The 16906-nt window shown below is 38.2% G+C and overlaps 1 protein-coding gene across 1 annotated transcript in view; it reads right to left on the bottom strand.

The window, feature by feature from the left end:
* CCDC192 (coiled-coil domain containing 192) overlaps positions 1-16250 on the bottom strand; it is a 196153-nt gene extending 179903 nt beyond the window's left edge. Inside the window, exons 1-2 of the mRNA XM_029217869.1 lie at positions 16189-16250; positions 11132-11183 (exon numbers count right to left, since the gene is read on the bottom strand). Coding sequence (XP_029073702.1) covers positions 11132-11183; positions 16189-16250 — 114 coding nt within the window. The remainder of the gene's footprint in view (positions 1-11131; positions 11184-16188) is intronic.
* Between the last annotated feature and the right edge of the window lie 656 nt (positions 16251-16906).

The following is a 16906-nucleotide window of genomic DNA, read 5'->3' as shown; positions in this document are numbered from 1 at the left end:
ATTTTAATTTTTTAAATTTTGAAACAAATAACACACTTAGAGAGCAGTTGGAATACAGAGAACTTTTTCTTTTTCCATGTGCGTTATGTTGTGCCCTTATGCCCCATCACCCTGAACCTCTCAGTGTCTGTTTCCTACACAGAGGGACTCTTTGCTGCACCATCACAGCATGGTCTTCAGTCAGAAAATTCACCCGGTTGTCACCCCACCCCATCTCCTTCCCTTCCTTCTCACAACACGGGCTCCACTAGCGAAACATCATTTTTTTTTTTTTTGGTGAAACATCATTTTTATAGCACATTTTTTCTTTCATTAATGTAGTTGAAGATGCTGAATTTTTCTTTTTTCATCCATAATGCCCAAAGACAAGAAAATTGGCAGAGACATACATTTCACAATTCTTACACAAATCAGAAGGTGAATGTGAACAGTAGCATTCTTGACCAGCATGGTCCAATGCAGTAGCCACCAGCCACATGTGGCCTTGAGTATTTGAAAAGTGGTTGGTTTGAATTGAGATGTGTTGTAAGTATAAAATAGATATGAGATTTTGAAGGCTTAGTATAACAATATATGAGAATATGAGAGATCTCAATATATTTTTGTACTGATTACATATTAGTGACAGTATTTTGAATATATTAGGATAGATAAGATATATTATTACAATTTACTTTTATCTGTTTATTTAAATTTTTAATGTGGCTACTAGATAATTTTAAATTATATATGCGGCTTTTAAGCTACATATTTCTATTCAACAGTGCAGCTCTAAGTGGTGGAATTAATCATGTAAGTGAAATAGACTATGCATCTTCAGGTCATGACTACCGAGAGACTTAGATGAATGTCCTCAAAGTCATGAATCAGTAAGTGAAAAACATACCTTTAAGGACAAAAAAGGAAATAAGGTATTCTCATACAAGACAGGCCATATCACACAGAATTTTGTGACAAGAACTTGGACTTTCCTCTTTTGTTAAGGGGATGTGTGACAACATTCTGCCATATTTTATAACATTTATGTGCCAAAAGTTTTACTTGGTAACAAATAGATTTGCTGTGTTTAAATTCTGATCAAAATTTCTAACGAGGTTCTTTTTTTAAACGTACGTCTTTATTCTTCTGTAAATTGTTTGAAAATGATTTTAAAAATAAAAAATTTAGGTGGGGTTTATTTAATTCAGGTAGTCAATGATGATGACTATTTTCCTAGTATACTAAGGGTAATTAGTAATTAGTAACTCAAGAGTAATGAGTAATTTGAAAGTTACCTTATGGGTACTAGACTGCTTGTTTGTGTTTGTTTTTACCACAAAGCAGTTCTGAGATTAGACCATTTAGCTCTCAGCATTACATGTTTAGCAGTCACAAAGAAAGGTATTATGGGAGACTTTTTGTATATTTTCAGTAATGTGATTATCAGAAAAGAATGTATGAACACATTTGAAGGCCAAATGCTGCTTTATTCAAAAGGAGAAAAATTAATAGGATTCAGAATATAGTCACCACCATGGACACAGATATTTCTTTTTTAAGAAAGATTCCAAGTAGAAATAGTCCCTAGGGAAAGCAGACTATTCTAGAATTTATAGCATTTTTCTTAGGCATTTGAGGCAGGCAAAACAGGGCTTACTCCTTGCCAAAGAATGTTTCTGAGCTACATTTAATTTTAAAATATTTTACAATTTAATCTTCGTTTGTACTAAATGTATGATTCAAGAGCATTTTCTTCCCTAACTGACAAATGTGTCCAGCTCTTCAATAACAAACACATGAGAATCTCTCACATATTGACTGAGTGCCTTTCATATGTAAGGTCCAGAGCTAAATCCTGGAGATAAAGGTGAATTCATCAAATTCCCAACCCTCCAGGAACTCATAATGTGAAAAAGGTTGAGAAAGGGAGGAGAGATGTTCAGATAAGTGGACTTCAATATTATAAGGATGAGAGAGGAGAAGGGGAAAAAAGACATGTATTGAGCAACATCACTGGGCCGTGACTTTTCAATATATTATGTCCCTCAAATTCAGACAATATAAAAGGTATAAAAATGGAAGCGAAAATCATCCAGAATCCTACCACCCAGAGATCGCCACACGTTACTGTGGACTGAATGTGTGTGTTCCAGGTGCCCTCAAATTCATACGTTGAAGATCTAACTCCCAATGTGATAGTATTAGGAGATGGAGCCTCTGGGAGGTCATTAGGTTTAGATGAAGTCAGCAGGGTGGTGTCCTTATGATGAGATTAATGACCTTATAAGAAGAAACCAGAGAGCTCTCTCCTTGTGTCACCTTCTCTCCCTCCCCCTCCCTTCCTCCCTCCCTTCCTTCCTTCACCCTTTCACCCATGTGAGGATATAGCAGCAAGGCAACCATCTGCAAGCCAGGACCCAGTCATGCTAGCACCTGATCTCTGACTTTCCCATCTCCAGAACTGTGAGAAAACAATGTCTGTTTTTTAAGCCACCCAGTCTGTGGTATTTTGTTATGGCAGACTGAACAGACTAGGACACCGTATTTGGTGTATAATCTTCTAGGCTTGTGTGTGTGTACCTGAAGATGCATAACATATAAAACATTGATTCATACTATACATGGTTATATATGGTTAAATTACAATCATTTTCAGTTAACAGTATATCATAGGTAACTATATTTGAATAATAATGAACGTCATTTTCCACAAATTGTAATTTTAAAAATTACCATAACTTTCAATGGTCACAATAAATTTTACTATGTGTATATGCAATTTTCCATACTATTGGACAACCCTGTAATAAGCATATTTATGCATCTTTGTGAACTTGTTTTTTATTAATATAAACGGAAAAAGTGGTTACTGGATTTTAAAGAATATATACTTGATACATATTTAAGATTACGTCCCCCAAATTCATCCTCCCACCACAGTACATGAGAATCAGACTTTTCTTACACCCTTGCCAATAATGATATTTTCAATACTTTTTGTATCTGTCAAAATTACAGGTAAACATGATATCTAAGTTTTAAAATTTTTATTTCTTTGCTTTCTATTTGGACATCTTATTGGATACTTGCAAGCTTGGACATCTTATTGGATATTTGCATGTCTTCTTATAAATTGTAATTTGTGTCCTTTGTCCATTTTCGATTTAAGGGCTAATCTTTTCCTCATCGATTTATATGAGACCTTAATATATGAAGGACATTATGTTGTAATAGATGCTATAAATATGTTCTAATACTTACTTTGAATATTTATAAATTCTTCCTATATGGGCTGGAATAGTGGTACGTATTATTATGAGATACAGAATTTCCAGAGACTCAATTATCTTTTCATCTTTGTGCATTAATGCATAACTTTGTTCAAGAAGAGAGTGAAATTTTTGAAGAAGTAAACTCTAATCAAAACTTGGAGAAAGCTCCATTTCTCTGAACCTCATTAAGTACAGATAACACATCACACATTGATTCAAATTGTTAGACATACTTTGAAACAACTGATTCACTCTGTTACCTAACCTAACATAAACAGTTCAGCTATTGACATGAGGACTTGGGGCTATTATTCCCAGCAGCAAATTTCAGTTTAACAAATCTATCTAAACAAATTAAGCTGATGTTATCCAATCTGCCTGATGAGGCTGAGGGAAGCCAGAAGCCACGCTTTATGCCTGAGAGCCCGCATCCTTGTGCTTCTCACTCCCAAGTCACCCCACTCTCTTCCAATTTCTCTCCAAGCATCCAAAGGGAGCCTCCCAGAGGTAGACTTACTCCTTTGGGAAAGGCTAGATTGAATAACTGTCCTAGCCGCTTGGGAGGATATCGTCTCTCAAGGAAATGTGGAAGTTAGGGGAAATATTTTTCTTCAGACCACAGCAATTGAAGTTTGCTCTCATACTCAGACTGATTGACTACATGGTCCCCAAAACACATTTCTCCATTGCCCTGTCTTCCTCTGATCTAAACATTCAGGTTTCAGAAAATGAGCAAATTATACATGAAATTTGAGTTTATCCACAATATTAATTCAGAGTAACCCTTGCATTCGACTAATATAATATATTTAACTTTTATATAGTTATATATGCATTTAAATTCTGTCTCCGTTTTACATTTCAAAACTTCCTTCCTTTTGTGTATACACACAAACTTCTCAATGTTTCCAACCTCACAGAAAAAAAGTGTCAGCACTACACAGAACAAATTACCATGCTTTCCCCAAATAATGCCTATTGTTTGGAAATTTTTGCCATTTGAAGAAGCCAAATAGAGAAAAAACATAATGGGCATCTGACAAAACAAATTTGCAGACACTCAAATGCTTCAGTTTATAGAGGTCCTTTAAACCACTGATGCCTCTTGGGGAAATTCTGAAAAACAATCTATCTGTAAACAATCTGATTCGGCGCCACATGTTTTCTAAATTCCTTTGCCTGTTGACATTTAAAAAAAAAATAAAGAGATACATTTGCATGTGAAAGCAGGACCTTTTGTTTCTTACACATTTACTCTATCAGAAGAATTGAAAACAAAATGGGTCATCTTGTCTAATTGCTTATGAAGGATCATCTTCTAAAAGACACTTTCTAGTTCTTTGGCCAATCTTATTTTAAACAGCTAAGATCTTTTTTATGGCCTCTGTTCTCAAGTTAAATAGAACTTATTATTAAAATGAGAAATTCTGGAGGTAATCTTTTTATTTTGTATCTATCTATACCTTTTGCTTTCTTTGGTTTAATTATTTTCTTTTTTTATACCTAATTTTATATTGCTGTAACCTTTGTCCATGAATACATTTCTGAAAATTCTCCTAGGTACATGGTACGATTTCACTTGCCCCGTCCTTTGAAGTTCTTTTTGGCCACGCAACTTCTTTAACCAATGAAAAAGAAGGAAAAGTGGTGCGTGTAACTTCTGGGCTGAGCACTCGCTGTGCAATTGGCCCCTCCTCTCATTGCTGCCTGCCCGGATTGCAGAAGTGCACTCCCAGGTGAAGCTTCCATCCAGAATAACTCATTGGTAACTATTTACCATAGTAAATAGTTTATTAGTAACTATGACTAAGTAACTGATTACTAACATCGTTAGTAACTATGATGAATAGAGTCCCTCTGCCTCCCATCTTGGATGGGTATTGTGAAGAAGAAATAAATTACTCAGAAAAATAAAATATTAAGATAAGCCATTAGCCAATTACAATGGATAACCTTCCAAAATGTTAATGAAGTTTTGATCTTTCTTGATAGTAGCCAAAGGAAAAAATATATTTCTCACCAATGATTCCATTGCTACTACCTTTCTATGTACAGCTTGACCTGAACTCTCTGTTGAAGTTGTTGCTTATAGAATTTACACTATTAAACTAGGTGAACTTTGAGATGATTGTATAGGGACAGCAGTGGGATGGGAGCAGGAAAGCATTATGTTGGATCAGCCCCTCATTTATGGCAAGATCTCAATATGAAAGTAGTTATATGTGAGGTTGGACAGTGTGTAGAAACTCCAGCTCACATCTCAAGTCCTAACATCTGGGGAGATAACATTACCTGCCCAGATACAGTAATGTTTGTAATGTTAGATATTATCTAGATAACTAGCAGATATCTCTAGAAGTAAAGTTTCAATTTCTATACTATTCATGTTCTTTTGTGGAAAAAAATTTTAGATGAAATGAACATTACAACTTTTCTTTTTTTGGTTGCATTGGTCCTTGTTGCTACTCATGGGCCCCCTCCAGCTGCGGCAAGCGGGGGCCACTCTTCACCACGGTGTGCGGGCCACTCACTGCAGTGTCTTCTCTTGTTGCAGAGCACGGGCCCTAGGCGCACGGGCTTCAGTAGTTGTGGCACGCAGGCCCAGCAGCTGCGGCTCACGGGCTCCAGAGCGCAGTCTCAGTAGCTGTGGCACACGGGCCTAGCTGCTCCGTGGCATGTGGGATCCTCCCGGACCAGGGCTGGAACCGATGTTCCCTGCATTGGCAGGTGGACTCCTAACCACTCCGCCACCAGGGGAGTCTTTTGTCTTGCCCTCAGTGACAGCACAATGGCTACTTTGCATTTCCTATGAATTTCCATTCCCAAAACCTCATTCATTCAGTTAGACCTATTCTGATTTTGTTATTCTATGGGGTTAGAGTCCCTGGGGCACAGACTGAGAGATCTGGCTACAGAGGGCTTACTGGGAATGGTTCTTGGGAGCAACACCTATAAAGGAAGGAAAGAAGCAGGAATGCAACAGCAGCCTCAGCCGATTCCATAGGGGAGTCCTGGAGCTGGGCTGGCTCTTCAGAATTGTCCTCAAAGGAAGGGGGTCAGGTTTTGCAGCCCTGCATCAACCAGTTATTGGATGCAGGTTGATCCCATGGAGGGGGATGACTTTGGGGCAATGGAATGCCTTCATCGGAGGGAAATGTCTGGTGATAGACTCAGCTGTTAGTCATCATCAAGCAAAATTACTGAAAGTAAATCATAGATCTAAATGTAAAACCTAAAGCTATAAAACTTCTGGAGGGAAAAAGAAAATATTTGTGATCTTGGGCAAAGATTTCTTAGATCATATAGCAAAAGCATGATCCATGACAGTACAAACTGATAAATTAGACTTCATCAGAATTAATAATTTTTGCTCTTCTAAAGACACTATTGAGCAAATGAAAAGACTAACCATAGACTGGAGAAAATACCTGCAAAACACACATGAACTCTCAAAACCCAATGATAAGAAACAAACAGTACAGCTTAACAATGGACAAAACCTTTCAATAGATACTTCTCCAAATGAGATATAAGGAGGGCAAATAAACAGATGAAAAGGTGCTCAAACACCATTAATTATTAAGAAAATGCAAATTGAAACCACCATGAGATACCACCACACCTATTAGAATGGCTAAATTTAAAAGGCTGACCTTGGAGAGAATGTGGATGAACTAAAACTTTCATACACTGCTGGTGGGAATGTAAAATGATACTATGACTTTGGAAAATAGTTTGACAGTTTTTAAGAAAGTTAAAAATACACCTACCATGTGATTCAGCCATTTCATTCTTAGGTATTTACCCAAGAGAAAAGAAAGCATATGTCCATACAAAGATTTGTACATGAATATTTATAGCAACTTTATTTGTAAAGAGTCAAAAACTGGAAATAACCTAAATGTCAGTCAGCATGTGGAGGCATAAACAAACTGGTACATTCAGTTCAGCAGGATACTGTTTAGCAATAAAAATGAATTATTTATACACACTAAAACGTGGGTGAATGTCAAGATAATTTTACTGAGTGACAGACGTCAGTAAAAGGGGTACATACTGTATGACTTTGTTTATATGAAGCTCAAGGAAATGCAAAATAATATATATAATGACGTGAAACAGATTGTGCTTCCTTGGAAATGAGGTGGGAAGAAGTGGGTGAGAGGGATTACAAAGGAGCGTGAGAGATTTCTGGGAGTGATGGAAAGTTTCATTATCTTGACTGTGATGTCAGTTTCATGTGTGTACAAATATGTCAAAACCCATCAAGTTGTACACCTTAAATTTGTCACATTTGCTTAAGGAAAGGAGAGGAGAGGAGAGGAGAGGAGAGTGAAAAAGGAAGGATGGAAGGGAGGGAGAGAGGGAGAGAGGGAGGAAAGAAGAAAGGAAAAGAAAGAAAAGAAACAAAATCCAAAACAAAAAGTTCTGAGATATTTCTTACCTATTAGAGTGGCAAAATAAATAACCTATTTCTTTCAATGGCAACAAATCTTTATATTTAAATATACACAGAAATGTAATTCTATATTGATCTCATTTCAAGATAAATAGGAACGTCTCCTTTAAATCATTTAAAATGTTCATTTAAAGCACAAGTGATATATTAACAACTGTAATTCACTAATGATTTGAAAGTTTGCTCATCAAAGGGAAGAATCTTTTGAAAGCCATTTCAGAATGCTAAAGTTTAGAAGTATCAGAAATGTGACCAAATATACACTTCCTGAAAAAATAATGCTATATTATACCAAGTACTAGAAGAACATAAGTTATATAATTTGATACAATTTAAGGCATTGTTTGCCTTTCCCAGTTTATCAAATGTATATTTTTTAGCTAATTTAAGGTTGTTTTATAAAGCTGACTTCCTATATAGTGTGCTATGAGTTTGACCTTACAAATTAAAATTTTAAAGTGCTTTAATATTTTTGGCACTTAAAATAATAATTCTTTAATGAAGCCGTCACTGAATTACAACTTGAACACTAAATGGCTTATAAGGTTTTATAACAAGCCTAGTTTTTGCACAATGAGTGAAATACTTCATACATATTCTAGCATTAATGAATTCATACCCACACTCTCATTTTTGGATGTGCCACTCCACATAACCAAAGATCATCTGGTGTTTTTACATCATTCATTTCTATTTGTCACAGTTCTCAGGAATAGTTCAAGGGGAGAAACCCTGAGCCAGGTATCCAGTTCAGGTCATGCCTCCTTGCGATAGAACTTTTATTTCCTAAGCAGTTTCAAATGAGAGGATTTATAAGCACTAGCTGTTCACTGTCTGAGGATGTTAAGATGGAGCAAAGGCAACGGTTCAAATAATATTCTAATCCTCCAAAGGTATAAGGTCCAGATAAACAGGGACAACCTGGCACCTGAAAAGTGGATCTAAGTAAATTCTCACTGGATTATATCTCTTAAGGTTCTTACTCTGTAGTCAGCACATGACTCATTCATCACTCAACAGCTGGACTCTCCCTCAATCTCCCTGACTCTAAATTTCTTAATTTCTAAAGTAGCAATAATAATATTTATGGAGGAGGAAGCAGAAGAGGGGGAAGGAGGGAGAGGAGGAGAAAAAAGTATCCACACAACGGTGATGATTCTTAGAAACCACCGCCGTCGGCTGCTGTAAGGATTCAGAGGGACAGCATCTCTCAGTCACCTAGTCCATTTGTTCTATTTCAAATGCCGTTTTGATATCAGGGACTTTGTCTCAGGGACATAGAGATGAATAAAGGCTCGAAGAATGCACAGTTTACTGGGAGAGTCGAAACGTTAAGTTATTATTCAGAGACTGGATGCCACAAAGATGGAGCGTATTTCATTCTGCTTGGGTGGTCGATATCCTCACAGAATTGAAGAGATTTTTATCCTTCATCCCAATCTTCTCTGCCAGAACTCACCACAGCTATTTAAAAAAGGCATCTGAGATCCACCGGCAATTGGGTTCCTCAGGGTACGGAGCAGAATCTGTTCTGCTGAGTGACCAGTCTTTCAGTTCCAAGACTTAAAAGGGGTCGTGGGGTGAGGAGGCAGCACTAATCATGACTATCCTATGGCCTTCAGGGCCCTAATCCTAACCTCTACCTCGAGCTAAATGCATTCTTTTAGAAATGTAAGAATTCAGTAACTAGAGCAGAACAAGTTACTTCAAGCCCCAGGGCTCCCACCTATGTGAAATGTAAATTGAAAGGAGATAGATTCTGGACCCCAGGAAGCTAATTGGGAGCCCTAGGCAGAAATCCTAAATGTAGTAATCGGCACCTTGTCCTTTTCAGTGTCTTAGGCAGCCAGGGAGAGGGTTACCTCTAGGGCACTAATTGATTAGCATTGTTAGAGGAAAGGCAGTAAACCGAGATTGGTGAGCTGAAGTCTCCCTTTTCCAAAACTCCAATTTAACTACTAGCTCAAGGGTTCCAACTAACCTGAGAAAACATGATTTCATATAGTGCCAGTGAGGGACACTCTTTCTTTGGCCAACAGAATTGTAAGTAGATCCACTATATAAAACAGAAGCTCACTGAAAAAAAAGTAATATAATATTAAACTATCACTAGAGTTAGAACACAAAATTTTAATTAAAATTATGCTCTACTAATCTAAGTTCGTTTCCCTTTGATTTATACTTCTTCACCAAAAACCCTCTTCCTGAAAATTATTGTTGTTTTGAGATATATGTCCAGTCTGTCTGGGGCCAGATTAAATGAACTCTTAGAAAAGAGATGTTAACCTTGAACAAAAATAATTGTGTGGAAGTGAGATTCTGAATATGCACCTCACTAGATCAAATGTTCTTAGCTGGTGATGCGGGGGTGGGATGAGAGTAGAAAAGCAGAATGCTGAATCTAGAAAGAAGTAGAGAAATCAAAAGGCGAGGTCCCATGGTCCACAGGGGAGCCTGGTTGAATTGAATCGATTCCGAGTAGCTATATACCTATACACTTGTAGATATGTTCACAACCACTTTCACATCCCAAACATCTTATTTGAAGTAGACTATTAAAGTCTCATCCTCACTCCATGAATGAGAAGCAAGGCTCAGAGAGTTTAAGTGACTTGGGTATGATCACACAGCTTGCAGGTGGCAAAGGTGGCAAACTTGGGCCTAACTCCTAGTCCTACAGTCTTTCTTCTATACCACACTGCCTCTGCATTAAAGCTGAAAAAGTTATTCCAGAAATTTCTGTGGGTGGAGACTAGGGGATACTTACTAAAACTGAATCGAGGGCATATAGAGAGCTTACTTTTTTCTTTTTAAAGGGAAATTCTCAAACTTACATAAAAGTAGAGAACTAGTATAATGAGCCTCCATGAACCTATCAGCCAGCTTCAACACTTCTCACCAACCTACCCTGTTGTCACTTGAGGCCTCGAGAGGGACTAGAGGCTTTTGTAGAAAGGACCCAGCTGTCCCAGGATGACTTGAAAGAGAATGAGCTGAGAATATCGGGAATAGACTGTGATTTAAACCCAAGCCTAAACAAACCAAATAAGATGAGTCACCCAATCTATATCATGTCTGATTCCAGAATTTCCTCACATACAGGCAAATACTTTGACGTAACCCAGGATGTCTGCGATAGTGTAGGGCCACAGAGAGCAGTGTGGGATCACAAGTACAAATGGGGACAGGCACGCCACACCAACTTCCCTCCTGCCCAGCAGCATCCCTTCGTTGGCACTCTGGCCACTTTACCTCCTTCTACTTGAAAGAGAACATTCTATGTTTTATTTTTCAAATGTTTACTAGTAAAATGTGAAAGTGAAACTATATTAGGAAAATATCAACATTAATTAAAGAAGTTACAGTTTCACTAACTAATGCTTTTTTAAAAAAAGGAATTCATGCAAACTTTGTTTCTTACCGATATTTTGTTCCTTTGTTGTGTATTTGACTCTGAACTTCCAGATGTGGTGCTGAAATAAAGTAAGGGTTCAGAATTCCAAAATTTTATTTCAGACATGCACACACTCATACACACACATACACACCCCACATCAAATAGATCTTTATGCTGTAACATTGAAGATATATTTTCTAAAGCGTTTCCTCCCAATGTCATTTTCTAAACATTTCCAAAGGAAATCAAAACTAGGGAATGTAAACTTTACTTGAAGAAGATAAAATAGCCTTTAAAGGTCCTCTTGAGAGTAAGCAGTCCAAACAGTACAGTCTGTTCTGAAAACCTGCAAAATATCTTATTTCAACTAAAAAAAAAAAAGAAGAGAGAGGAAAGAATATCCTATGAAACAGCAGACTTAGGGAATTCTTTATCTTCTACACTTTTTCTCAGTCAATTTCTCTTTCTCTCTCTCCTGCATCATTTCCAATGGTTTACAAACATGCTGTTATTTATTGCATCTTGAGCCCTCTTAACCCTTTAGTTTCTGCTTGATTACTCTGACCCCCATTAAAGCAAAACTATATTCTAACTGTCTCTAATTCTTCTTCCTATTTTTTGTTAAAGCCACTCCATTCAGACTCTCACAAGTACCATTCCACAGAAACTGCACTTATTGAATTCACTAGTGAGCTCCACATTACTGTATCCAGTGGTCATGTATCACAACTCATCTTAAAACTTTTGACATGGTTCAACAGCCCCTACTTGAAATGCTTTCTTCACTTGGCTCCCAGGACATCCTAAGGTCCCAGGCTTCCTTCCCATCCCACTTGCTGCTCGTTCTCAGTTTCCTTTGATGGTTCTTTCTCCTCTTCCTGAGCCCTCAACATTGGCATGCTCCAGGGCTTCCTCTCTTCTCTACTCACATTCACTCCCTTGGTGAACTCCTCCAACTTCAGGGATTTAAATAGTATCAATATGCTGATCACTCCCCAATACATATTTCCAGGGCAGACTTCTGCCTTGAATTCCAGATGCATTCTTTCAGTTGTCTTCCTGACATCTCCACCAGGATGTCTAATGGATATCTCACTTTCAACATTTCTAAAACCTAACTTCTGATTCCTACTCCAAATCTGCTCTACTTGCAGTCTTCCGCATCTCGGTTGATGATGACATCATCCTTCCTGTTGTTTAGGCTAAAACCTTGACCTTCTGTTTTGTCTCAGAACCCAAATCCAATCCAACAGAAAATTCTGGGCTCTGCCATCATAATATATCCAGTACCCAGCCGATTTTCACCACCTTCATTGTTAACGAAATGGTTCAAGCCTCAAGCTACCATCCAGCTCTTACCTGGACTGTTGCATTAACCTCCTAAATGGCTCTCTCTGGTTGTGTCTTTGCCCCTTACCTTCTATTTTCAATATACATCATCCATAAGAAAAATGATGGGACTTCCCTGGTGGCGCAGTGGTTAAGAATCCTCCTGCCAATGCAGGGGACACAGGTTCAGGCCCTGGTCCAGGAAGATTCCCACATGCCGCGGAGCAACTAAGCCCATGCGCCACAGCTACTCAGCCTGCGATCTAGAGCCTGCAAGTCACAACTACTGAAGCCCGTATGCCTAGAGCCCATGCCCCGCAATAAGAGAAGCCACCGCAATGAGAAGCCCGTGCGCTGCAATGAAGAGTAGCCCCCACTTGCTGCAACTAGAGAAAGCCCGCGTGCAGCAACAAGGACCCAACACAGCCAAAAATTAATTAATTAATTAATATAAATAAATAGAAAAATTATTTCACTCCTCTGCTAAAAAATCCAATAAAGGATTCCATTTCACTCAGAATAAAGGCCAAAGCCCATGTAAGGACCTACAAGGTCCTACAGATTTCTCTGCCATTCAGCCTTCCCACCAACCATAGGACTCCATTCCATACCCTTCTTCCCTTCCCAAACACTGGAGTCACACTGGCGTCCTCACTGTGCTTCCATCACCTCTGCCTGGAACACTTCATCCACACTTGTCCACCTGGCTCTTTCCCACTTCCTTCTTTTCTTTGCTCAAATATCCCTTTCTCAAGCATGCCCACCACATGCGCTTCATTTAAAATTGAACTCCTCACTCCTATATACTTTCAAATCACCTTGCTTGATTTTTCTCTGCAGTACTTACCGCCTTCTAACATATTATATAATTTGCTTGTTTATTATATTTATTGTGTGGCCTCCCAACAGAAAGTATAAATTCCTTGAAGATAGGGAATTTTTTTCTGCTGTTTTTTTGTTACCCTATCCTTAGCATCTTGAAGAGGGCTAGAATGCTCAATAAATATTTGTTGAATGAATAAACCTCCAATCTTAGTAAGTCTCATTCTGCTGTTACCAACCAATAAGTCTTACTTTACAACACTGGGGTACTTTTATTATTTTCTATCCTACTCTCTCCCTGAGGAGTGTATTATTTTATTCTCATTTCTGTACATGTCTCTTACTTTAAAAAAATTGAAACCATTTAAAATGTTCACAAAGTAATCAGTGGCTCTTGAACAAAATTAATTAAATTCCCACTTAGTGGAAGGACACACTGGGGTTTTGAGAGATGTAATTGCTTTTCTTGCATCATACCTAGATCAGCAAAACCTGGTACTTTGGTGCTTTCTACTTGACCGTACCTCTTTATCATGAAATGGAAAACACACTTTTGATCATTACAGTTGCTGGGCAAAACAACAAATGCTTTGAACAAGATAACAACCTTAATAAGTGGGCCCTTTTACCTTCTAACTGATTTTGTCTTCTATCAATGTAACTCACAAAACTGGTATTTTCACTAAATGCACTACCCCTAGTTCCAGGGAATGTGTTTATCCTTTTCTTAGGTGTTTCCTCTGACCAGAATGTTCATGCTGTCATCTCTGTTTGTTAAAATCTTACCTATTCTTCACACCAGGACTCAAAGGCTGCCTCCCCTGAAGCCTCTTTGGTCCTATTAGTCAGAACTATTTCTTGCCTCTGTGTCCACAAGCAGTTTTTGGATATCTGTCTTTTATAGTTCTTATTATATTTCATGATGTGTACAATTATTTGTCTACCTATGTTTTTGCATTTCTCAGTGACACCTCCCAGAAAACAAGGACTATACCTTGTCAAGAAATTAATATTTGGTCACTGAATGAAGGCAAGCCAAAAAAAATTGAGTACAATACATGTGCATATTCAGATGTGCCACAAATAGACAAGAAAAAAGTACTGTTTGTAGCTACCTTCTTTTAATAATACCTGAAACAAAACTACTGGTTTAAAAGTGAAGGAGCTTTGGCTGCCTGACAATAATATTTAATGGTCATAAGTCATGGCCTCAGAGTAACCATAGTAACTCAGCATACACAGTATAAGTCATGTTGTACCATAATTAAGGGAACAAAAGCTTTAGAAAGCCTATTAGCCTTGAGAAAACAAATTAGAATTAACAAATGTGTTTATGAAATGTTTTTATTGCAGTGTTTTCTTCAGGGTTCATAGAAAAGCTGAAATAAATCTTTAAATTTCTTTTGGCAGAGGGTAATAATATGACATATAAGCCTTATAGTTGCTTTTTTTTTTCAGTATTCAACGAGAACATAAATATTTCCTTCCTTTAAGTGAAATATCTTTATATCTGTTCTCCCAACTTTTTACCCTGTTTTTTATGATGGAGTAGTAATCAGTCATCAGTCCATGTTAATAAATATTTTAATAAAATTGGTTTGGTTCTATTGAGAATCCAGTTTTTCTGGGAGAGGATTTCCTGGGAAAGTGCTTTGTTTTGTTCCCTAGGTTGACTGCATCCAAGGTCTAACCCTCCCTGGCTTAGACAACATAGGCTCAAGTTCCCATCTGGTTTATATAAACTATGGAGAAGGTCTGTCTCAAGGTCATGAGAAGAGGAGTGGGGAGAGAAAGTAGGGTAGGCAAACAGACACTTGGGACCAGTTTGTTGCTGCTTAGAACTGAAGGAGCTGAATCGAACCTTCCTAAAGGTGAACCAAGGTATCATGGTCCTCCACTGTCTCCTTCATCAAAGCCCTGCTCTGTGCTTGCACAGAGCACTCAGCTCCATATGCCAGGAGAACAGAAACACCAATGATAATTTGCAGTGAGAGCAAAGTCATGCTTTCCACTTGGCTTCCCTGCTGGCGGTACACTATGCTATTCATTTCAAAGTTGTTAATCACAGGCCATTTTTCCTCTATTTGGTAACATTATGTTCACCAAAAACTTCCTCCTTCGGAAAGATTGTTACTCTTTTGAGGGTCACAGGCTTCTTTGCACATAGAAACATTTCTCATAAAATTTGGAGGAATTTGTGAATTTCCCACATCATCTATGGACCATAGACACAAGGTTAAAAATAAATAAAAACAAGGCCCACACATTTCATGTAATGAAATTACATTTTAGATCTTAACAAAGCAGAACTACGGTTACATGTGTACATATCACAAGGACAGCTTTTTCTAGGATACAGCTCTTTCTATAGAAAAGGCAAGGCCATCTCTCATTCAAGGCTTAAAAGAAAATTCTAAATGGAAGGTATTTCCACATTTTAAGCGTAAAGGAATATTTTGTCAACATGCAAGTTTCCTAGTGATTAACTATAGATTGATTATAAAGGTGAACTGTACTTCCATATTTGTGGCCAGAGTTGGTTTGGGTTTTTATTTGGGGATGGTTGGAATGACCTAGTTTCTTCTTGACATTTCATTCCAGTGGTTCTGAAAAAGGGCTGGCTCAGCTCCCCCTTTCCACACCAGTATAATGGTTGGGGTGAGTATGTGATTTTGAGACGAGCAAGTGAGGGATATTTTATTCATTCAACAAATATTTATTGAACACCTACTGCATGTCAGACCCTGCCCTATGATCTGGGAAGACATCAGTGTTCAAAGAAAGGGATCATTCTCCAGGAAAGGAGAAAAAGTCTGTCTGATGTTTTCATTAGACATGAAGGAAAGGTTTTCTTTGAAGCACAGAGTGAAGGCTACTTTATCTATAAATTCCCATGAATTCTTTTGGAACAGGAGGAGCTAGGAACTCACCTGCTTCTCTTTGGGGTTTCATACCCTGGGGCCACAGATGTCCTGCTATAACATTCTCCCATCTCAAATCAGGCCCACTGAGGAACCCTGTCCATGGGACAGACATTGACTATCCCCATTCCTTAGAGGTTTAGAATCCCTGTTACTGCTCTGCTGTCCCCTGTTGCTAGGCAACCACAATGACTGTGGAAAGGACAGTTAACTTCCCAGAGAAAAAAATTTCAATTACAAAGCCACAGTAACCTCTAAAAACATCTCACAAATCAGATCCAGGCAGGAGTATAGATAAAAATTCACTACATATTCATCATTTCTGGAAAATGCTTTCAAAGTGGGCCAGAAGCAGTGGTTTTGTGCTCAAACCATGACATGTTTACATACAGAGCCAGTGCTAAGGAAACAATCACACTGTCTGAGAGGGGTGCATTCACAGAAATGGATTGGTTTACAGGCTAGCAGTGGTTTTCGCAGCAGACCACCTCTCCTTGTGATAATCTTCCTTTTCTGGGACCCACAGACCCCAGACAGAAGATCTCACCTGGCCACATCCTAATGAAGGCTTCCTTCTTGAGCCAAGATTGCAGAAGTGATAAATTGTGCTGATTAGCTGGCGATCTGCTCACTGGCACAACTCATCTGCAGCCACTGCTCCTTCTTCTTTATTGTTTGTTCGAAAGACCCCAGCCACTTTCTCCCAGACAGTTGCTACATCTCTCCC

Source organism: Monodon monoceros, unplaced genomic scaffold (assembly GCF_005190385.1).
Source record: "Monodon monoceros isolate NGI ecotype Baffin Bay Population unplaced genomic scaffold, NGI_Narwhal_1 Super_Scaffold_12, whole genome shotgun sequence".
NCBI classification, from domain to species: Eukaryota; Metazoa; Chordata; class Mammalia; order Artiodactyla; family Monodontidae; genus Monodon; species Monodon monoceros.
The sequence above is the reverse complement of the archived record's forward strand: the minus strand, read 5'-3'. Positions and strand labels throughout refer to the sequence as shown.